General features: G+C 40.9%; 2 protein-coding genes across 4 annotated transcripts in view; one reads left to right on the top strand and one right to left on the bottom strand.

The window, feature by feature from the left end:
- The first annotated feature begins 191 nt into the window (after positions 1–191).
- On the top strand, positions 192–14,215 carry ARL1 (ARF like GTPase 1). Of its 2 annotated transcripts, none has more exons than XM_003929611.4 (6): positions 192–337; positions 2,794–2,931; positions 7,078–7,159; positions 8,643–8,754; positions 12,985–13,163; positions 13,869–14,215. In XM_003929611.4, the coding sequence occupies exons 1-6, from the start codon at positions 334–336 to the stop codon at positions 13,897–13,899; spliced, it is 546 nt and encodes a 181-aa protein (XP_003929660.1). In that variant the 5' UTR covers positions 192–333; the 3' UTR covers positions 13,900–14,215. The 2 variants fall into 2 exon arrangements, with proteins under 2 accessions (XP_003929660.1, XP_074258447.1); XM_074402346.1 differs by lacking the exon at positions 192–337 and adding an exon at positions 665–755.
- Positions 14,216–17,880: 3,665 nt separating this feature from the next.
- Positions 17,881–23,847, bottom strand: part of UTP20 (UTP20 small subunit processome component) — a 113,451-nt gene continuing 107,484 nt past the window's right edge. For both annotated transcript variants that reach the window (XM_074402345.1, XM_010340216.3), the window contains exons 59-62: positions 22,669–22,941; positions 22,312–22,438; positions 20,260–20,405; positions 17,881–19,740 (exon numbers count right to left, since the gene is read on the bottom strand). In XM_074402345.1, the coding sequence (XP_074258446.1) occupies positions 19,585–19,740; positions 20,260–20,405; positions 22,312–22,438; positions 22,669–22,941 (702 nt within the window). In that variant the 3' untranslated portion in view covers positions 17,881–19,584. The remainder of the gene's footprint in view (positions 19,741–20,259; positions 20,406–22,311; positions 22,439–22,668; positions 22,942–23,847) is intronic.

The raw sequence follows: 23,847 nt of genomic DNA on the forward strand, positions 1-23,847 counted from the left end.
TAAAAAAAAAATTCCAATTTCTCTATTTCAGAAGCTCTTTCTGTCCAGAAAAACGGAAGCAGGAGAGACTTCAGATTTTTGAATTTTTTTTTTCTATTTTGGTGTCCAGAGTATCTACATCCAGTGAGCTGGGACCGTGAATCGAAAGCGACGACTCGGATGCTCAGGTCACAGTTCCCGGCGCGCAGTCGCAGCTGCCTCTCTCTCCTGCCCCCGCCTGGAGTCCGACGTGGAAGTTGCTGGCTGACTGGGCTAGCGAGGAAATCGCTTCGAAGCCGCAGCCGGAGGTCAAGGAATCACTGAGGATCGGCGAGGGCGGACAGGGGGTTCATCATGGGTGAGGAGTCCGAGAAGGGCGCCCGGGCGCGCACGAAGGGGCTGGGGCCGAGGGCTAGGGCGCGGAGGAGGAGAGAGGCCGGCCAGAGAAGCCCAGAGTAGCCAGCTTCTCAGGGGGCGGGTCGCCGAGGACTTAACTGACCTTGGGTCTTCATCTCGAGGGGTGAATCCGGCCTCTCTAGTCTCCCACTCATCCCCGCGGGGTCCGGGGACCCGGAAAGCGCGGGTCTGTAGAGCCTGGGTTCGAGTCCTGAATTCTCCATTTGCTGGGGAGAGTTGGTCCTGCGAAGGCTGGCAACGTGTTAGTCGCAGGTTCGCTGAGGTTTCTTAGTGAAAGATGAGCTGCGGCCCCAGAGTGGAAGCTTAATTATTCTCTTTACCAGGGGCACTGGGACGGCGTCAGTTTGAAAAATCCGAGGGTAGGTGTTGCTTATGTTGTTTTATGGCCAGTTTGGCATTCGTCTGCTAATTTGCTGTAGCTTTTCTTGTAATAATACAGTAAGATGAAGAAGGAAGTGGGGAGGGTATTTCTAGTGGGTAAGTGAAATTTTAATCTCAATTCTTGGCCGGCTGATTTCGGAAACAGGATTCTCACAAGTATCAGGTCACACCCTCGCCCGCTAGAGCCCAAATGAGGGTGCACTTTCTTTTAACTTGTCTCCTACCCTCCAAATGAAGGTGCAGATTCTTTGGCTTAGTTAAATCCCTTCACAGTTTTCTGGGGAGCATACTTCTTGCTCCCAGACATCACAGGCACTGTCCTGTCATCCATAACCCCCTTCAGTTTTGTTCTTCCGCCTCTCTTGTACCTGTAAATGGTAGAAAGGACTTTGTCAAGTCACACCCATTCTGTTGAAGTTTCCCAAGCTTCTCCAGCCCATGGTATGTTCATTTCTCAACTCGCGGCTCTTAATTATGGCATGTTTTTGCCAAGTAACAGTGTGGCATCACTTCTAATGTAACTTGCATTTATCTATCTATCGATCTGTCCATCTATTTATTTATTTAGATACGGAGTCTCACTCTGTCACCAGACTGGAGTGCAGTGCTGCGATCTGGGCTCACTGCAACTTCCGCCTTTCAGGCTCAAGCGATTCTCTTGCCTCAGCCTCCCGAGTAGCCGAGACTATACGCACGCAGCGTTACAGCCAGCTAATTTTTGTATTTTTAGTAAAGGCCTCTTGACCTCGTGATCCGCCCGCCTCCGCCTCCCAAAGTGCTGGGATTACAGGTGTGAACCAGGTCGTAACTTGTTTTTGTTTTTGAGACGGAATTTTGCTCTTGCCCAAGCTGGAGTGCAGGGGCGCAATCTCAGCTCGCTGCAACCTCTGCCTTCCCGCTTCAAGCGATTCTCTTGCCTTAGTCTCCGGAGTAGCTGGGATTATAGGCATCCACCATCACACCCGGCTAATTTTGTATTTTTAGTAGAGATGGGGTTTCTCCATGTTGGTCAGGCTGGTCTTGAACTCCCCACCTCAGGTGATACGGTCGCCTTGGCCTCCCAAAGTGCTGGGATTACAGGCGTAAGCCACCGCACCCGGACTGCAACTTGCTTTTAATCTTCTCTAATGGCTCTGGATGGGAAAAGGACTGTGCCACAAGTGCTTTTATACTATACAATACTTGGTGTACAGGAAGCTTTCTGGGAATATTTTGTGATGCATTGGATAGAGCTTTATTATTATTATTATTATTTTTTTTTTTTTGAGACGGAGTTTTGCTCTTGTTACCCAGGCTGGAGTGCAATGGCGCGATCTCGACTCACCGCAGCCTCCGCCTCCTGGGTTCAGGCAATTCTCCTGCCTCAACCTCCTGAGTAGCTGGGATTACAGGCACGTGCCACCATGCCCAGCTAATTTTTTTGTATTTTTAGTAGAGATGGGGTTTCACTATGTTGACCGGGATGGTCTCGATCTCTTGACCTCGTGATCCACCCGCCTCAGCCTCCCAAAGTGCTGCGATTACAGGCGTGAGCCACCGCGCCCGGCTATTATTGTTTTAAAATGGGTTTCTGTCAAAAATAGTTTTCAGCTTTTCAATTTCTTGTGCTAGTTATATTGCTTAGCGTAGAACTCTCATTGAAGTTGGTTATAGTGATACTGCTGCTGTAAAATACTTTTCATCCTCCTTACTGGCCCCTTGGTTTTTAAGGATCACTAGGGAACCATGCTAAAATATTCCTATTCTGCTGATTAGAAAATGAGATTCCCAAAGGCAGCGGCCGTATTTCTCATTCTGTGTCTGCATGCTACAATATTTAGGACATAGTAACATAACTAATTACTTGTTTGATGTTGAATAATATATTTCATTGGGAGCAAAAATACTTATCTATGCATCCAGGAAAATAATAATAATTAATTTGGAATATAGCTTTCAAAAGACAAGATTAGATGTTTTGTGCACCTAGTTCACAAAATGAAATTGTATATGTTTTTTTCTTTTATTATTTTTTAGGTGGCTTTTTCTCAAGTATATTTTCCAGTCTGTTTGGAACTCGGGAAATGAGGATTTTAATTTTGGGATTAGATGGAGCAGGAAAAACCACAATTTTGTACAGATTACAAGTTGGAGAAGTCGTTACTACTATACCTAGTAAGTGTTGGTATGATGAACTAATTGTAGGAGTTTTCTGGTCTCTATTTAACATAACTCTTATTTCTCTTTTTTGTTTTTGTTTTTGTTTTAATAGAGGTCAGGTTGCCCAGGCTGGTCTTGGACTCTTGGCCTCAAGTGATCCTCCTGCCTTGGCCTCCCAAGTGCTGGGATTATAGGCATGAGCCACTATGCCAGGCCAATTTCTGAATAAATTAATTCATATAATAAAGTATTTGTTAAAGTTTGTAAACTGCTAGTATGAACATAACATTGATGACACTTTTTCCATCAACTGAGAGTCAGCTTAGTGTAATTTAAGGACCCTTGTTCTGGCTTACGGCCGGGATTGGCTGTTTATCGCTGTGTAAAAGTGGCTTTTTTTTTTTTTTTTTAGACGGAGTTTCGCTCTTGTTGCCCAGGCTGGAGTGCAATGGCGCGATCTCGGCTCACCGCAACCTCCGCCTCCTGGCTTCAGGCAATTCTCCTGCCTCAGCCTCCTGAGTAGCTGGGATTACAGGCACACGCCACCATGCCCAGCTAATTTTTTGTATTTTTAGTAGAGACGGGGTTTCACCATGTTGACCAGGATGGTCTCGATCTCTTGACCTCGTGATCCACCCGCCTCGGCCTCCCAAAGTGCTGGGATTACAGGCTTGAGCCACCGCGCCCGGCGCGTAAAAGTGGCTTAAGTTACCAAATCTTAATGAGAGCCGATATCTTTATTAATAAAATACATAAGATAACAAATACCCACTGGCTTTCAGGGGGAAATAAAGTAGGTAAAAATACTTTGTAAACCTGTGTAAAGAATTATATAAATGTTAAGTGATATTACATGTGAAGTGCCTTTTTTCTGTATTTGTTTCTATTTTAATTAAGATTAGTTTATCTTAGTTAATTATATTGATTACTTTTAAAGATCTGAGTTCTAGAGACTGAGTGTTGAAGTAATTTGATACCTTAAAAATATTATGAAAAGGCCGGGTGCAGTGGCTCACGCCTGTAATCTCAGCACTTTGGGAGACTGAGGTGGGTGGATCATCTGAGGTTGGGAGTTCGAGACCAGCCTGACCAACGTGGAGAAACCCGGTCTCTACTAAAAATACAAAATTAGCCAGGCATGGTGGTGCATGCCTGTAATCCTAGCTACTTGTAGGCTGAGGCAGGAGAATCCCTTGAACCCGGGAGGCGGAGCTTGCAGTGATCTGAGATCACACCGTTGTACTGCAGCCTGGGAAATGAAAGCAAAACTCCATCTCAAAAAAAAAAAAAAAAAAAAAAAATATATATATATATATATATATATATATATATATATAAACATATATATATATTTCTCTATATATACAGAAAAAATAGACTTCAATTTTAATCAATTATTGCAATCTTACAAAAATATTCTCCAACCATCTTATTTGACTGTTCGAGAATACTGTTGTTATTTATACTTTTTCACTGGTTGACCTGAATTCACCTGGAGAAGATGAATACATGTAAATTAAATTGAAGAGTTCATGTAGTTTGCTCAAGATTATTTAAATTATGCCTCTAACATTACACTGTCACTTAGGGTATTTCTATATTGTTACTGTTTAAATTTATGGACTAAAACAAAAGAGACTAGCCTCTAAGAAAGAAGAGCATTTTGAATCCTGTAATGTCTGTTATTACTTTTTTGCTGCCTTCAGTAAATTTTAGTTACCTTAGTTTTTGCTTCTCAAAATCTCTGTCTGGGCATGTCCTGCAGTGCACAGAGCAGCACAGTGGAAAGTTTCGGGTTTCATTGAGTGCTGCTTTACACCACACTCTTTTTTGAGATGTTGTCTTGCTTTTTTGCCCAGGCTGGAGTGCAGTGGTGCAATCATAGCTCACTGCAGCCTCTACCACTGCCTCTTGGGCTCAAACGGTCCTCCCACCTCAGCCTCCCAAATTGTTGGAATTTCAGACATAAGCCACTGCTCTCAGTCTACACCATTCTCTTGTCCTGCACATATAAATGATGTTTTTACTATTGGTGAACATTGTAATTACACTCCTACCTAATTCTAAGGGAGACATCAGGAACTTGCATTTTAGTTTTTTGCTCAGATTTGTCATAGTATAGTTATTTTTTAATTGTAATAGACATACTTGCTAAATACTCAAAGGTATCACTTATCACTGCACACTTAAATATAAAACAAAAGTTAATTGTCCAGTTATAGCTGGAAGTTATTTTTTAGTAATTTTTTTTTTTGAAACAGAGTCTCACTCTGTTGCCCAGGTGGAGTCCAGTGGCATGATCTCAGCTCACTGCAACCTGTGCCTCTCAAGTTCAAGTGATTCTCGTTTCTCAGCCTCCAAAGTAGCTGGGATTACAGGCACATGCCACCACGCCTGGCTCATTTTTTAATTTTTGTAGAGATGGGGTTTTGCCATGTTGGCTAGGCTGGTCTCAAACTCCTGACCTCAGGTGATCCACCTGCCTCGGCCTCTCAAAGTGCTGGGATTACAGTTGTGAGCCACCGCACCCAGCCATGGAAATTAGTTTTTACCTATTTTTCAACTTAGAAGGATGGCAGAGAAGAGGGATATGACACCTGTCCTTTGACCATCCAGCCATGACCTTATTACAGAGTGAGCTCTTGAGGATGTCTACAGATTGAAAGCCACAGCCATGGCTGTGTCCATACTGAAGTTTGAACCCTGTAATGTCCGTTATTACTTTTTTGCTGCCTTCAGTAAATTTTAGTTACCTTAGTTTTTGCTCTCAAAATCTCTGTCTGGCCAGGCGCGGTGGCTCACGCGTGTAATCCCAGCACTTTGGGAGGCCGAGGCGGGTGGATCACGAGGTCGAGAGATCGAGACCATCCTGGTCAACATGGTGAAACCCCGTCTCTACTAAAAAGACAAAAAAAAAATTAGCTGGGCATGGTGGCGCGTGCCTGTAATCCCAGTTACTCAGGAGGCTGAGGCAGGAGAATTGCCTGAACCCAGGAGGTGGAGGTTGCGGTGAGCCGAGATCGCGCCATTGCACTCCAGCCTGGGTAACAAGAGTGAAAATCCGTCTCAAAAAAAAAAAAAGTCTCTGTCTGGGCATCTCCGGCAGTGCACAGAGCAGCGCAGTGGAAAGTTTCGGGTTTCATTGAGTGCGGCTTTACACCACACTCTTTTTTGAGATGATACCTTGCTTTTTTGCCCAGGCTGGAGTACAGTGGCGCAGTCATAGCTCACTGCAGCCTCTACCACTGCCTCTTGGGCTCAAACAGTCCTCCCACCTCAGAAATTTAGCTTTTCCTGCTTTTGGTCTGTTTATTTGCTACCAACCAAAATTCTAGTTTTTATACTGCATCCACAACTGTACTTTCTTTTTTTTTTTTTTGAGACGGAGTTCTTGTTACCCAGGCTGGAGTGCAATGGCGCGATCTCGGCTCACCGCAACCTCCGCCTCCTGGGTTCAGGCAATTCTTCTGCCTCAGCCTCCTGAGTAGCTGGGCTTACAGGCACGCGCCACCATGCCCAGCTAATTTTTTTGTATTTTTAGTAGAGACGGGGTTTCACCATGTTGACCAGGATGGTCTCGATCTCTCGACCTCGTGATCCACCCGCCTCGGCCTCCCAAAGTGCTGGGATTACAGGCTTGAGCCACCGCGCCCGGCCACAACTGTACTTTCTACATACATCTTTTGAACACTTTTATATGCCACTACTCTATTATGAGGAGAGTTTAATAGGATTTCCATTGAACTAAAAATTATGTTTTCCTTTTTATTTTTTTAATTATTTTCATTTATTTGACTAAAAATTATATATTTTATTTGCAGAACTGCTGGCTTTTAAAAAATATCCAGAAGGTTGTATTGATCTTGCTAATTGATGTTTTGCCCACGCACGTGCACCTGTGGGGGAGCACAGCACGCTATCTCATCTTAAATGGTATAAAATCTCAAGCAATAATGTGATTCAGCAATTACCATTTCTTTTTAACTCTAATCCTATGACAAATTATATGTGTGTATATATATACATATATATATGTATATATATATATATATTTGAACTCTAGTAACAGTTAGCATTAATTGCTGTAACTCAATTAGATAGGATACTTTGAAGGTAGAATGCCTTAGTCTACACATACCATTGATTTGATTTCTCTTCCAGCCATTGGATTTAATGTAGAGACGGTGACATACAAAAACCTTAAATTCCAAGTCTGGGATTTAGGAGGACAGACGAGTATCAGGTATGGCACAAAGACCAGGTTATTTGGTAGTATTTAACATTTATTGGTTCTTTTAAGGGTTAACATCAGTAAACCAGCATATGTGTTCTATTGTAATTTAAATGGAGCCACCTAGTTTAAAATGAGGTAAAATTTGGAACTATTTTCTTAGAGCATCCATTGAATTAAAACTTACGGAAGCCCAATTTTTCAGATATCTGGTTAATGAAAATCTTTTCATGAAAATCTCAAGACCTTATTATTTCAGCTATTCTGAACTAGAAAGGACCCTCCTTTTAATTATTGTCAGTCTCTCCTCTCTGAAACACATTGTTTTGGAATTTATTGAAGTACCTTGCAGTCCTCCCTTTTAGGGCTAATATAAAAATAAATGTCTTTGGCCAGGTGGGGTGGCTCATGCCTGTAATCCCAGCACTTTGAGAGGCCAAGGCGGGTAGATCACGAGGTCAGGAGTTCAAGACTAGCCTGGCCAACATGATGAAACCCTGTCTCTACTAAAAATACAAAAATTAGCTGGGCATGGTGGTGGGTGCCTGTAATTCCAGCTACTTGAGAGGCTGAGGCAGGATAATTGCTTGAACCCGGACCCAGGAGGTGGAGGTTGCAGTGAGCCGAGATGGTGCCACTGCACTCCAGCCTGGGCTGCAGAGTGAGACTCCGTCTCCCAAAATCAAAAACAAAAGTGCCTTCTGCAGTTCAGGTCTCCTGCTTAGCATTTTGGGCTTGCCATGGCAACAGTGAATGTTTGGTAACTGTCAGTAGTTACTTAACAATGGTACCATCTTAAAAGATTAATAATGTATTCTCCAAACATTCTGACTTCTTTTAACTCATTTCTTGAATCACATTATTTTTTTTTTAATTGCATAGCCTCCCAAGCCAGAGTAGGCTAAGAGAGACTCCACTGAATCACTTTTGAGTTTATTTATAATTTTAGCTATTTCTGTTTCCTGGTGTCAGTGATTAATTTCATGACTGTTAAATAAAATTACATTAAAAAATTCATTCCTCTTAAGGGATGCCTAGTTAAAGATTTGTATAAGAAGATGTAATTATCAGGTCTGTGTGTAACTTTTCTGTCAGTATATTTAGTGGTTTCATAGATTATAAATAGATTTTCTCAGCCTGAAGTCTGAATTCATTTTGAAACTCTCTGGTCCTGTGATTTAATGTTTATCAACATTCTTTTGACTCATCACATGGGTACATATATCCACCAGAAACAGTGAATTATTAAGGCACTGATTCTTGAACTCCCGACCTCAGGTGATCCCGCCTTGTCCTCCAAAGAGCTTGAATTACAGGCATGAGCCACCATGCCCAGCCTTAAGGCACTGATTCTAATGTGTGTGGGAAAGGATTAGCATGTAATTCCCCCACCTTCACTCCAAACCATGGCCCTGAGTTCTAGCATGTAAATTGATATGTCAGTTTCTTCTTTAAAACAGTAACAATATATTCTCCCCTTTTGAATTTTCTTTAGGCCATACTGGAGATGTTACTATTCAAACACAGATGCAGTCATTTATGTAGTAGACAGTTGTGACCGAGACCGAATTGGCATTTCCAAATCAGAGTTAGTTGCCATGTTGGAGGTAAGAAAACTTTACCACTTTAAAATGCGGGAAAATCATTTACATTTGCTGACTGTTTCCAGTACATTCAGGAATAATTAAAAAGAATGCAGGGTTTTTTTCCCTTCATCCCTTTAATATTTTCCTTTATGCAAATGATTTTCTATTCCAAAAATACAGTTGAGGAGAGGGTTGGAGACAACAACAAAAACTAACCTAGAAAATTCCTCTTCCTTTAAGCCAGGTTGCTTGATTTTCGAGGAGATTCAGAGCTCACTTAAACAAAAGCAACTATTCTAAGTCACTTCTTTAAAACAAAAGCAACTATTCTAAGTCACTCCTTTGATGTCTTTTTTAAAAGATGTCTTTGTTTTTTTGTTTTGGAGATGTAGTTTTGCTCTTGTTGCCCAGACGTGCAATGGCATGATCTCGGCTCACTGCAACCTCCGCCTCTGGGTTCAAGCAGTTCTCCTGCCTCAGCCTCCCCCAGTAGCTGGGATTACAGGCTTGCACCACCACACCCGGCTAATTTTGTATTTTTAGTAGAGACAGGGTTTCTCCATGTTGGTCAGGCTGGTCTCGAACTTCACACTCCCAAAATCTCAGGTGATCCACCCGCCTCGGCCTCCCTAAGTGCTGAGATTACAGGCATGAGCCACTGCACCCGGCCAAGATGTCTTTTTATTTTTAGCTGTTTTAGAAGGATTAAAGTTTAGAGAAATATGTATTCCTGGGTTGCTGGCATAATTCTGGTCTCAGGTTTATTGTTTTTTACCCTTCCCTTATGGTGTTTTAGCTACACAGACCTTTCTGTTCTTTGAACATGAGCTTGCACACCTGGCTTAGGGCCTTTTGCACTTGCTGATCCTTCTGCTTGGAATGCTGTTCCCCAGCATCTTTGCTTGACTGCCTTCCTGACATGTTTCTTCCCACATCTCTTCCCCAGAAACGAGTCACAGTTACTTTCTAGCCCTTTACCCTTCTTTATTTATTTTTTTTTTTTTTGAGACAGAGTCTTGCTCTGTTGCCCAGGCTGAAGTGCAGTGGCTTGATCTTGGGTTTACTGCAACCTCTGCCTCCCAGGTTCAAGCAATTTTCCTGCTTCAGCCTCCTGAGTAGCTGGGATTATAGGCATGGGCCATCATACCCGGCTGATTTTTTTTTTGTGATTTTAGTAGAGACAGGGTTTCACCATGTTGATCAGGCTGGTCTTAAACTCCTGACCTCGTGATCCGTCTGCCTCAGCCTCCCAAAGTGCTGGGATTACAGGTGCAAGCCACTGCACCTGGGTATTCTTCTTTTTTCTTTATGCCAATTATTATTATTTTTTCTTTTTCTTCTATTTTTTGTAGAGACGGGGTCTAGCTATGTTGCCGAGGCTGGTCCCAAACTCGTGTCCTCAAGTGATCCTCCTGCCTCATCCTCCTAGTATTGGGATTACAGGTGTGAGCCATCACATCCCTCTTACTGTTTCTTTCTTTTTTTTTTTTTTTTAAGATGGAGTTTTGCTCTTGTTGCTCAGGCCGGATAGAGTGCAGTGGCGCGATCTGGGCTCACTGCAACCTTCACCTCCTGGGTTCAAGCAATTCTCCTGCCTCAGCCTGCCAAGTAGTTGGGAGTAAAGGCACATGACACCGTGCCTGGCTAATTTCTTTCTTTTTTTTTTTTTTTTGAGACGGAGTTTCGCTCTTGTTACCCAGGCTGGAGTGCAATGGCGCGATCTCGGCTCACCGCAACCTCCGCCTCCTGGGTTCAGGCAATTCTCCTGTCTCAGCCTCCTGAGTAGCTGGGATTACAGGCATGTGCCACCATGCCCAGCTAATTTTTTGTATTTTTAGTAGAGACGGGGTTTCACCATGTTGACCAGGATGGTCTCGATCTCTCGACCTCGTGATCCACCCGCCTCGGCCTCCCAAAGTGCTGGGATTACAGGCTTGAGCCACCGCGCCCGGCCAACTACTGACTTCTTAATGCCTTCCAAGTTATAAATTGCAGACTTGATAATTTTAAACATTTGGTTAATTTTTTTTTTTTACATCGTATCATTGTATTTATTATAAGAGCTTCTTAGATCAAATTTAAATGTAAGGATAAGGTTGAATTGTCTTGTGCATAGTGGATTTTTAAAAGAACAGCTTATTTAGGTATAATTCACAGGATATAATGCATTTTATCGTATAAAGTATTGCTTAAAAGAATTGCATAGGGGAGGGACAGCGGGGGATGGGGAGTTGGGGGGAGAGAGCATGGGGAGAAATGCCAGATATAGGTGATGGGGGTAGGAAGGCAGCAAATCACATTGCCATGTGTGTGCCTATGCAACAATCTTGCATGTTCTTCACATGTACCCCAAAACCTAAAATGCAATTAAAAAATAAAAATAAAAATAAAGAATTGCATTATTGACTTTAATTTGCAAATCTTGAGCCATGCAGGATTGTTTTTTTTTTTTTTTTTTTTTTTTGAGACAGAGTGTCACTCTGTCGCCAGGTGCTAGGCTGGAGTGCAGTGGCACAATCTCGGCTCACTGCAACCTCCGCCTCCTGGTTTCAAGCAATTCTCCTGCCTCAGCCTCCCGAGTAGCTGGGATTACAGGCACGCGCTACCATGCCCAGCTAATTTTTGTATTTTTAGTAGAGACGGGGTTTCACCATGTTGGCCAGGATAGTCTCGATCTCTTGACCTTGTGATCCGCCCACCTCGGCCTCCCAAAGTGCTGGGATTACAGGCTTGAGCCACCGCGCCCGGCCTTGGATTGTTATTAGATTATTTGCAGTGTTAGGATTTGACTTTTAAGTCTTTCAGAGAAGTAAAAATTGGATTCTTTCTTTAGGAAATGACATTTAATTCATCAATAAATATCATGTTATATAAAGTACAGGCCAAGTACGAGTCAGGACTGTTAATGTTAAAACATACAGACACAAACCAGGTGTGGTGGTTCACACCTGTAATCCCAGCACTTTGGGAGGCCGAGGCAGGCGGATCACTTGAGGTCAGGATCACCTGGCAACATGGAGTGCAATGGCGTGATCTCAGCCAAGTGCAACCTTCGCCTCCCAAGTTCAAGCGATTCTCCTGCCTCAGCCCCCAAGAAGCTGGGGATTACAGGCATGAGTCACCAACGCCCAGCTAATTTTGTATTTTTTTAGTAGAGATGGTGTTTCTCCATGTTGGTCAGGCTAGTCTCAAACTCCCAACCTCAGGTGATCTGCCTGCATTGGCCTCCCAAAGTGCTGGGATTACAGGCATGACACTGTGCCTGGCCTTAAAAATTTTTTGTAGAAATGGGGTCTCCCTGTGTTGCTCAGGCTGATCTCGAACTCCTAGACTTAAGTGATCTTCCTGCCTCACCCCATTTGCATTTCAAATACCCTAATAATATATAAGGAGATACTATGTTTGGAAAAGTAAGTAATTCCAAACTCTACCAAGGCTTCATTGAAGATGGAGACTTTTATATGTTGTTGGCGGGGAAACCTTTTGGGAAAGCTGTTCATATATGTATTCAGTTTATCAAAGCCTTAAAAAAAACTGTTTATATGAACTTTGACTCCATTATTTATTTATTTATTTATTTATTTTATTATTATTTTTAAGACGGGGTTTCACCATGTTGGTCAGGCTGGTCTCGAACTCCTGACCTCAGGTGATCCGCCCACCTTGGCCTCCAAAGTGCTTGGATTACAGGCGTGAGCCACCACGCCCAGCCATTTTTTTTGACTTCATTTTTAGAATATTAAGGAAACAGATTCAAACAAAGATTTTTGTATAAATACTCTGTCACTTGGATTTATCTAAGTCAAGTGGAAAGAATCTAATAAGAGTCTAATACTAGAAAATAGTTAACACAGTTTATGGTGCATGCATCCATAGTATAGAGCATATTTAGCCATTTTTTTATTTTGAAAAAGTTGTTATTGTTTGGAGAAACATGATTTTAATTTTTAGGCAGGGTATGGAACTTGTATATAAATGTGATTTTAAATGTGTAAATGTATTTACTAAATAAACTCTTTAAGTATCTGCAAAACAAAGTACCATAAAAACACCCAGAATGTTCACAATGATCATATTTGGGAGGTAGGATTATGGGTGAAGCTTTTTTCTTTATAGTTCTCTATCATTTCATCATGTATAATGAATATATTGATAATTACAAAATACACTTTAAAATGTATTTTTTGACATTTTCTAAATTCAAGAGAGCACATTGGTTAAAGGAAATTAAATATTTTCAATTTTATTTAGGAAGAAGAGCTGAGAAAAGCCATTTTAGTGGTGTTTGCAAATAAACAGGACATGGAACAGGCCATGACTCCTTCAGAGATGGCAAATTCACTTGGGCTACCTGCCTTGAAGGACCGAAAATGGCAGATATTCAAAACGTCAGCAACCAAAGGCACTGGCCTTGATGAGGCAATGGAATGGCAAGTATCCTGTTTCCAGAAGCCCTCTGTCCATTATCCACATATAATTTTCCTCCAGTGTTGAGGATGAAACTTTGGTTTACTTAACAGCTTATCTCATAAGCTCCTCCAGCCTTTACTCCCACTAGTCTTTGGGTGCATCTGCCTTCTCAACCACACCTACCTGACTACAGTTAATTTAGATAAGCAAGTTCTTTGCCGATTTTTAGCCTTTTTCCCTGCCTCACCTCACCCTTGAATTCCTTATCCTTCAGGAATTAAGGCTGTCTTCTCAAGAGCTTTTCCTAGTGTATCTCTAGTCCTACTGCCTAATCACTCACCTAAAGTTAGATGCTCTTGTCAAAGATTAGTGACATAGTACTTGTTATACTGTCTTATAATTTGATTTGTTCATCTACTTATTATATAATCACCTCCTTGAGGATTGAAACTAGTTTTACCTCTGAGGTATCCATATGTAGCCCAGAAATAGTAGTAGCCTGGAAAATAGATATTTGGTCTTTTTTGAATTTTTCATTCAAATCATAGACAGATTTAAACCTTAAAGGAACCTTATGCAAATCGAGTGCATAACTTTATTCTTCTATGTTAGCTTTCATCATTTTAAGTACTTTGGAATTCACTTCCAATATAAAGTTTATTATAGATGATCATGCTTTATACCTGAAAATTAATTTTATAAAACTGTTCATTTTCTCTTTACAGGTTAGTTGAAACACTAAAAAGCAGACAGTAATTCAGTCCATTCTTCTCCCCTGAAATGAAGACTGCATCACCTCTGTTCCCTTTGGAAACAGTCAAGTGTACTTCACACTACTAGATGTTAAAACTATATGATTGTTGGCATATACTGACTGACTGCAATGTTTGTAGTAAATAAGGAAAAGAAGTATTTGGTTAGAGGGGTAACTCGATTGAATCACCTGAATGTTCTATGTAATGTAAAATATTCTTTCCTTGCTTTCTTGTGTTAAGGTATATAGTCTATTTGTATGGAATTCTTATTCAAATACAGTTCTATTAAAGAATGTACTCCTATTGGATGAAAAAAACCTTCCTATTTTTGAATAGTAGTTGCAGCTTGTTTGTATAAATCAGGCGTCCCCAGACTACAGCCCACAGGCCATGCATGCGGCCCCCTGAGGCCATTTATCCGCCCCCCCCCCCCCCAGCCGCACTTCAGGAAGGGGCACCTCTTTCGTTGGTGGTCAGTGAGAGGAGCACAATATGTGGCGGCCCTCAGGGACAGTGAACTGGCCCCCCGTGTAAAAAGTTTGGGGATGCCTGGTATAAATACTAACAGATATTAACAGATTTTTTTCCCCTTAAAATGAATTATCTTTCCAAAGATTAGACTCAGTAGAGTAGGTGAGGAATATAGTGTGTATAATATACTCTTTATTTGCTTACCTCACCACTTTTTATTAAGCTGTTTTGTTAAAAGCTTTTTGTTATTTTGATGGTTAACTTCACTGATTTATCTGCAATTGTCATTTTATAGTACTTTACAATTGTCAAAAAAATCTTACATATGTTGACGTAGTTGATCTGTATAGGAATCTTGTAAGGTAGGTAGGACAGGTTATGATGTCTTCACTTTATGGATATGTACCCAGGGTTATAATAGGTTGGTTTGCCCAAGGTCACCTGCTAGCTAGTAAGGTGGGAATCGGGCTCAAAGTAAAACTTTTGGTTCAGAAGCTTGCCTCATAAACTATACTATATATCCCCAAAAATGTCAGCATTGACAACACAGTCTAACTTTTAAATAAAATTATGCTAGTTAAAGTAGTTACATTCAAAATAATGTCTATAAACTTATTACTCTATACTAATAGATCAGTGACAAATAATCCTAAATGGTTATATTTGATGGAATTTATAACACATTAAAGAGAAAATTTCACATTAAAGGAAGGTTTAAAACTCTTATTTTTAAGATTATAAAAGGTGTCTTTAGTGGTTTTCATTCCTTTTATCTACCTGTAATTGGGGATGTAAACTTGTTAAAAATCAAAATCCTACTGATTCTACAGGGAGAAATTAAGCATTCTGTTTTAAAAATTAGGCCTATTGCTAGACTGAAAGTTTAAAAAACAATTCATGTTCCAATCAGCTTTTTAAATTACCTAGTCCACCACAGAATCAGCTAATGTGATAGAATATAGTGCTTCATCATTGCTAAAACAAGGTGAATTTCTTTAAGTTGGAAAACCAGCATTTAAAAAATTACGTGCTGGTAATGAGAGCTTAATACCATCGTTCCCCAAAGGTCTCAGGATCATTAGTAGTTTCTTTCTTGGCTTTCACTGTCCTTCCAGTGTTGGCCTCTGGCCTCTTCCCCTCATATTTATGTTTATTCTCTGGGCTTACATTCATTCTCTGCAGCTTTCTCTCTTCACCTGTGGGACTCTTACCCTTCTCACTCACTCCAGCACTCATTCCTACTTTAGTCTCTGAAATCTTTTTTGGAGATTTTTCCTTCAGCTACAAGTGTTCCAGTATAACCAGTATTACTCCTGAGGGGCAGAGACTTTTTCATATTTATGTCCCTAGTATGTGGTGTGGCGCCTGGCATAAGGCATTTCAGAATATGTTATAGTTGAAATAGTAGGATAGATATTTGTCATTTGAGTAGTCCCTTTGCAATTTATACTTGAGTTCACTTCTGATCAATAGCACATGGCTAGAAAATGCAGAAAACAAGTTCCCTTATAGCCTGAGGCTTGTAAGGCTTGTACAGCTGCAGCTGCCTCCTGGCAGTTCAGGAAAACTGCAAAAAATGGGAAGTAAGGTCCTGGCAGGCAAACCTGGCATGTAGCCCTGGCCATCTTGAATCCTAGGGCATGAAGTTGCCCCAAAGGTCAGGACTTGGATAAGCCTGATCCCTCTGATTTATCACAAAGAATAGGATGAGATTAAGAGAGTGGACACTTAAGTAGGCTATAAATCATATGGTCCTTGTCTAGCAGGAAACAACTGCAGAGGTATGCTACCAGGGCTTGGATATTGACATTCACAAGGCAAATCTGAATATTGTTTTATGAGAATCCTGGCAATGGGAAAAGCACCAAACTTGAAATCAGAACATGGGTGCAAATGGCCACTCCTGCAGTTTCTTTTCTGTAAAATGGGACCTGGACAAATGACACCAAAGGTTTCTTTCTGACATTCTGTTTTTTAACTATGGCGGATGTTGTGCTGTCTCTTGCTACAAAAAAGAGAAACTGAGAGTGGTAGAATTACTTCTGTTATGAAATACCTGAGATGCACTTTAAACTGTTGAAATGTAGGCTCTGAGGGAAGGGGCCATATCTTATTTACTGTTAGTATCCCTTGCATCTAGTGTGGTGCACCTGGCACACAGTAGGCACTCAATAAATATTTATTGATTAAAAACAAAGACGTCTTCAATATCCCAGATACATTTGTTCTTTCTGATCTTTGCCTTAGTATTTTTATTTTTAAAAATTTTATGAAAGCAATATGTGCATTTACTTTAAGTCATTTAGAATTAGTTAAAATCAGTCTTCTACAATGGCCCCCTTTGACACGTTGCAAAGCCCTTAGGGTGAGAACTCCTGTTTGAGATACAAACTACACCAAAGCACAGATGCTGAAGTGAATGAACATTTGAATCCTATGCCACATGCTGTGATATTCTGAGCTCAAAATTATAAAGTATGGACTTTTTTTTCTTTAAGACAGAGTCTTACTTTGTCACCCAGGCTGGAGTGCGGTGGTGTGATCTTGGCTCGTTGCAACCTCCACCTCCCAGGCTCAAGTGATTCTCTTGGCTCAGCCTCCCAAGTAGCTGGGACTACAGGCGCTGGACCACCACACCTGGCTAATTTTTGTATTTTAATAGAGAGGGTTTCATCATGTTGGCCAGGCTGGTCTCGAACTCCTGACCTCAAGTGATCCACCGCCTCAGCCTCCCAAAGTGCTGAGATTACGGGTATGAGCCACTGTGCCTGGCTCAATGCATGGACTTTGCATCCTGATTTTCTACCACTTACATCCTGTATTACCCTTAGGCAAGTTACTTACTCCGTCTCAGTTTCTTCATCTGTAAAATAGGAACCACTTGTAGGAATCTCTCAGGAACACTAGGATTAAACAAAATGTATCCAAAGTGCCTGGCACACAGGGTGGAGTTCCCACCCCATGTACTCCCAAGTATGTGGGGCACTAAAGAGTATTTCTTCCACATCAAGTATAAAGTGAGGCAAAAGATGCTATATGGTTGAACAACAGAAACCAAGTTTAGCCACTAAATAAGTGTGGCTTATTGCCATTTTAGTTGTAAACCTTTAAAGTTTCAAAGAAACCACTTTGTATTAATGTGGTTTTGGCCATGCATTAGAAAATGTTTTTATCCGGAAATATTTCATACACAGAAAGTAATGAAGCATAATAAACTTGGAAATCTGACACCAAATCTAAGACACAGAGCATTTTGAGGACAGTTTAAGCCCTCCAACCCTACCATGTGCTTCTTCTTTGATCCTATTCCTTCTCAGAAGTACCTTCTATCCTGAAAACTTTGAAATAGTTTTTCTCTACAGATTTATCATACATGTACACACACTCAGAGCCCCTATTACAGTGACATTCAACTCATTTTTCTATGACTTTTTCCCCCACTTAACACTTTCTAGAATTCATATATATATATATATATATATATATATATATATAAAATAAAATTAGCTGATTTCCGCTACTGTGTTTCGGTATATGAATATACCATTTTATTTATCTACTCTCTTGTGGAAAGACATTTGAATTGCTTTTAGTTCTTGACCTTCATCAGTGGTTCATGAACATTCTTCAGATCCATAGTTCTTGGTTTCTCTAAGAGTAGAACTTGGGATTAGGGAGTATACCCATCTTCAAGTTTACAAGGTAATGCCAAATTGCTTTCCAAAGTGGTTTATAAGATTTCCTATTGTTCTACCATGCTTACCGGCACTTGGTATTGTCAGCCTTACCAATATGATGGTTTCAAAATGGAATATAATTCTGGCGATAACTGGCATTTTCCTAATTACTAATGAGGTTAAATACAGGAGTGACTCAATTTAACCACTAGACGTACCTAGTAAAGGATCCCTACTAGTCCAGGTATTCTTTAACTCCTGGTGTGAGAATATAAGGACTTCATGTAGCCAGGGTGGCACTTGGGAGTCTCAGTGTAGTATAGTGACTACTTACCAAGCAATACATAGTACTTTTTTAAAAAATGGCACAGCTATGTCACTAACTGTTAATGTTTAAGGACCATTTATGTTTCTCCTTTTGTGCAATGCTCATTTCTGTCTTTTGCCACTTTTTCCACTAGATCATCTGTGTTGATTCATCTATTCATTTTATGTCCTGGTATTACTAATTGTTTAACAGTACATGTTATATGCTGTGTCCCAGTTTGTGTCTTTTCTTAAGTAGAAGTTCTTAATAAAATAGGATTTATTACACATTCTCTCTATAGATAGTTTTTGTGTCTTTCTTACTTTTGATATCTAATAGGGCAAGCCCCTCATCCTGTTCTACTTTTTATAAGTAGAACCTGTCATGGTAATTTTCAGCTTAATATCTTCCATATAAATTTTAGAATCAGCTTCGCGGGTTAACATGAAGAACTCTTGGGATTTTGCTCCGATACACATTTAACCAAAGGGATCAACTTGGGAAAGAAAAAGGAGCATTTTATGGTCCTGAATATTCCTATCCATGAACATGGTTATAGTTCTCTATTTGTGCAGATCTTACTGCCTTTTCCTAAAATTTTATAATGTACTATATAGCGGTATTTGCAAATCTTTTGTCTCATGTATTGCTAACTTCTACATTTTTTTCTTGCTATTTAAAAATGTATCCTTTTATTTACAAACTATGTTTTAAACTTTCACTAGTGTCACATGCTTTTTAGTGAAGACCCAGTAGTAGTATAAAGTGTTTTATTTATTTAAAAAATATGAGCATGATTTTATTAAACTATATATTATATAATCTATCCAAAGTTTAACTTAAATAATAAAATCTGGACGGGTACACTGGCTCACACCTGTAATCCCAGCACTTCGGGAAGCCTAGGTGGGTGGATCACTTGAGCCCAGGTGTTCGAGACCAGCCTGGCCAACACGATGAAACTCTGTTTCTACAAAACATTTGCCGGGCATGATGGTGTGTGCCTGGGAAGCACAGCTACCTGGGAGCTGAGGTGAGAGGATCACTTGAACACAGGTCAAGGCTGCAGTGAGCTGTGATTGCGCCACTGCACTCCACCCTGGGTGACAGAGTGAGACCTTGTCTTGGAAAAAAAAAAAAGAAACACCCTCCCACCCCAAACAAATCTGCTGTAATTTCAGACTAGCAGAATATTCCAGAAAGTTTATGCCTGTATCAGCACAGAGAGGCATTACTCCACCATGGCTAAATCTTTCAGGCTATGGTTCTTTTGTCTCTTGGCCTTATAGCCTGGACGCAGGAACTCTATCTTTCTCTTCTTTGCTTCACTTTTATTTTTGTGTTTCTTCATTTTTTTCTTGGCAGCAATATCAGGATTAGTTACAAACTGGAAAAATAATAGAATTTTTATATTACTCGTAAAGTAAAGGTTAAGCCAATAAAAATCAAATACAGAAATATATATAAAAAACACAGGCCCATTAAAGACAATCTGAAGCCCCAGCTATAAAGCCGCCAACCACTCTCAAACCCTTGATCCTCCCTGAGTGTAAGTGTGACACAAACATGCACACTTAATAGTTACAAGCCAGTGAACATGCCATATTTTTTTTTGAGACGGAGTGTCACTCTTGTTGCCCAGGTTGGAGTGCAATGGCACGATCTGGGTTCACTGCTACCTCCGCCTCCTGGGTTCAAGTGATTCTCCTGCTTCAGCCTCCCAAGTAGCTGGGATTACAGGCATGTGTCACCACCCCCAGCTAATTTTGTCTTTTTAGTACAGACAGGGTTTCTCCATGTTGGTCAGGCTGGTCTTGAACTCCCAACCTCAGGTGATCTGCCTGCCTCAGCCTCCCAAAGTGCCACCATGCCCAGCCCATGCCATGTTTTCAAAGAGCAAACTTACCTCCAGAGCCTTCCTCTTTTTCCGGAGTGCCCTTTTCTCATTAGCCTGTTTCTGTACAGAGGCAAAGGCTAATGAGAAGCTCTCAAGCCCAACCAGCTTTTTGAGTAATTCTATGATTTCCTGGGATAGATTCTTCAGCAAAGGATCTAATCACACACACAGAGTAATGATCAGAGACAGGTAGGAAATGATACATTTGAACAGCAACAAAATCAACCATATGTACAACATTTATATACAGCTATTTATATATTTGGGGCAAGAAACCCCAAATAAAAAAAACATTTAAATTTGCAGCAGTATCACTGTTACTTCAACATTAAACACTGATCTAAAACTAGCCTCTATGTTCCTGGATGGGGAAACCAGCAATGCTGGACATAGCACTCCAGCCACTACCTCACCTAGGATGCAACAAGGAATCAGAGAACATGAGGCCCCCTTCCCAGCGGAAACCTGGCTCTGAGGACATTAAAGTAACTTGGGACCTTGACAGAAACGTTCTGAATTACCTTTGTTTACCTGCTCAGCTCTGTGCAGATGGCGGGAAAAAAGAGATTCTCAAGCCCCTTCTAATCCATGATGGATCGGAAATGCCTAGTTCTGCCCAGAGCAACCTTTTTTGAGGGGGGAGGGGTCAAAGTCTCCTTTGAGAAGTTGACAAAAAGCCATGTTCTTCCACCCTTTTCTTCCCCTCACCCCAAATAGAAGTAACCCCCGATTTCAATTTCAGGGGAGCTCCAGCCATCTGTTCTAGATCACAAGCTTCTTAAAAAACTTTCCTGCGTTAAATCCCCAGTGCCCGGCAGATATTAGGTGCTCATTAAATATTGTCTGACTTGAACCAAAGCACACCTGAACCTGATTTTGTCAGCAGCCTCAATCTTTACCATTGCTTTTTCCTAAGAGTGAGGAAACTTTCTCTCAAGGTTGTAGGACCATAAAAGCTCTTGCCTTGACATTCACTTCATTTGTTTCATTTTTAAACTCTGAACATTCACTTTACCTCCTCTCCTTCCAACCCCCAATTCCCTCTTTACCTGTTATTACCAACAATTAGAATAAGTGAGGGAAACGTACCAAGCCAGGAAAAAGAAGAAACTTTAAAATGATATTTTAAAACTATTTCATATAAAAATGATAATACTTGTATTTTTGCTTTGTAATTTTTTTTTTGAGATGTCTCACTCTGTTGCCCGGACAGGAGTGCAGTGGTGCAGTCACGGCTCACTGCAGCCTCGACCTCACAGGCTCAAGCGATCCTCCCACCTCAGCCTCCTGGGTAGCTGTGATTTGTGCACTACCGCAACCTGCTAATTTTTGTATTTTTTGTAGAGATAGGGTTTTGCCATGTTGCCCAGGCTGGTCTTGAACTTCTGGGCTCAAGTGATCCTCCCACCCCGGCTTCTCAAAGTTTTGGGATTACAGGCATGAGTCACTATACGCAGCCCATAATTTTTAAGATGATAATGTAATGACAGTTATTGTTCATTATTGTTCACTGCACTATGAGGTTTAAACCCATCTTGAACCATAGTTTTCTTTGAATATTTAATCTATGTTGAGGATAAAGCATCATCTTTTACATGAGAAATACTTTTTCTGGGACAGCAGAAAGCATACGGAAGAGGGCAATCAAATATAATACAAATATGCCTATTTGTTTAATTATCCTGATATCTCTAAAGTTCTCTTTTTTAAAATAAACTCTGGCTGGGTACAGTAGCTCACTTCTGTAGTCTCAACACTTTGGGAGCCTGAGGTTGGAGGACTGCTAGAAGCCAGGAGTTTGAGACCAAGACCAGCCTGGAATAACATAGTGAGACCATGATTTGTCTCTATTTTAAAAAAAATTTATGTGTGTATATATGTATATAAACAAATATAAACACATATCAATATAAATAAATATATAATTTTTAAAATGTACATATGTAAATAACAATACATCTCTGGCAGGGAGGAAGAATAGAAAGGAAGAAGGAAACATTCAGGAGAGAAATTAGAAATCCTCATGTGAAATATCCGGGAGAAGAGAGGACACAGGATTACCTTGCTCTGAATAGGTGCTGTTCAGTTCTCGAAACAAAGGAGCTATGATCACTGGGAGATACGGCTTTACCTTGTCTATCCCAAGATCCATTGCTATAGCGCCAAGGAACTTAAAGATGCATGTTCTCTGAAAAGTACAGAGCATTTTTTTCATTTGAAATATTTCTCTTTAGCACTTAATCATAGACACAGCATTACTTTAGAAAACAGGGCTCAGTCTATTTTGGGACAGATGTTACTGCTGTAGTTTGGGGTCCAAAGACAAAGTTACTAGGGACTTAGAAGGATCACTAATACCATTAAAATACTTTTTAAAGAGAAATGACTACTCTCAGTCATTCTGTGCATTCATCACACCTTTAAGAGGTTTCTAGGCGAATAAGCAGCTTCCAGTTTTGCGATCCGGGACAGCTTCTGGATCAACCACAGCAGCGTGGCCGGCCTGCTGAGCTCTTCCTTCACCTCTTCCTTCTCTTCTCTGTCAGACTCTGCTTTCTCATCTGCATAGGCCACGCCATCTCCTAAAGCTTCTTGTCCTTCCAGGTCTCCTTTTATCTTACTTTGCTTATTCTCACAATAAGGTTCCAGTAAATACAATACTTTGGCTACGAACAGCAAATTCTTAACGACCTTTAAAAAAAGGGGGTGGGGGAAGAAATTGATTCTGAAATAAATAAGGCTTAGTAGAGCATAAGCTAAAATAGGTATTCTACAATTAGAAAACAAAAACAAACTAGGTTTGCAACTATTTAACAACTATAACAACTATTAAATGATGATGGCTCCATTTCACTTTTACATCATTCTTTTTTTTTTTTTTTTAAGATGAGTCTCAGTCTGTCACCTAGGCTGAGGGCAGTTGTGTGATCTTGGCTCACTCTAACCCCCTCTCCCAGGTTTAAGTGATTCTCGTGCCTCAGCCTCCTGAGTAGCTGGGATTACAGGCACATACCACCATACACTGCTAATTTTTGTATTTTTATTAGAGACGGGGTTTCGTCATGTTGGCTGGGCTGGTCTCCAACTTCTGGCCGTAGATGATCTGCCCGCCTCAGCCTCCCAAACTGATGGGATTACAGGCGTGAGCCACCGCACCCAGCCTAGATCATTCATTTCTTCCTCATAGTGCATCCAAACCCATTTCCACATAACTTTGATCTATCTGGGTTAGTTCTATTCTTTAAAGTCCTACAGAATAAGAAAACGATTTCCTTCCAGGCCCTCCATTTACATGTTTTGTTTTGGTTTGGTATTTGGGTATTTTTTGAGACACAGTCTCACTTTGTTGCCTAGGCTGAAGTGCAGTGGTGTGATCTTGGCTCACTGAAACCTCTGCCTACTGGGTTCTAGCAATTCTCATGCCTCAGGCACCCCAGCAGCTGGGACTACAGGCCATCATGCTCAGCTAATTTTTGCATTTTTAGTAAAGACAGGATTTCACTATGTTGGCCAGGCTGGTCTTGAACTCCTGGTCTCAAGAGATCTGCCCATCTCAGCCTCCCAAAGCGCTGGGATTACAGGTGTGAGCCACCACGC

The sequence above is a fragment of the Saimiri boliviensis genome, chromosome 7, assembly GCF_048565385.1.
Source record: "Saimiri boliviensis isolate mSaiBol1 chromosome 7, mSaiBol1.pri, whole genome shotgun sequence".
Classification (NCBI taxonomy): Eukaryota; Metazoa; Chordata; class Mammalia; order Primates; family Cebidae; genus Saimiri; species Saimiri boliviensis.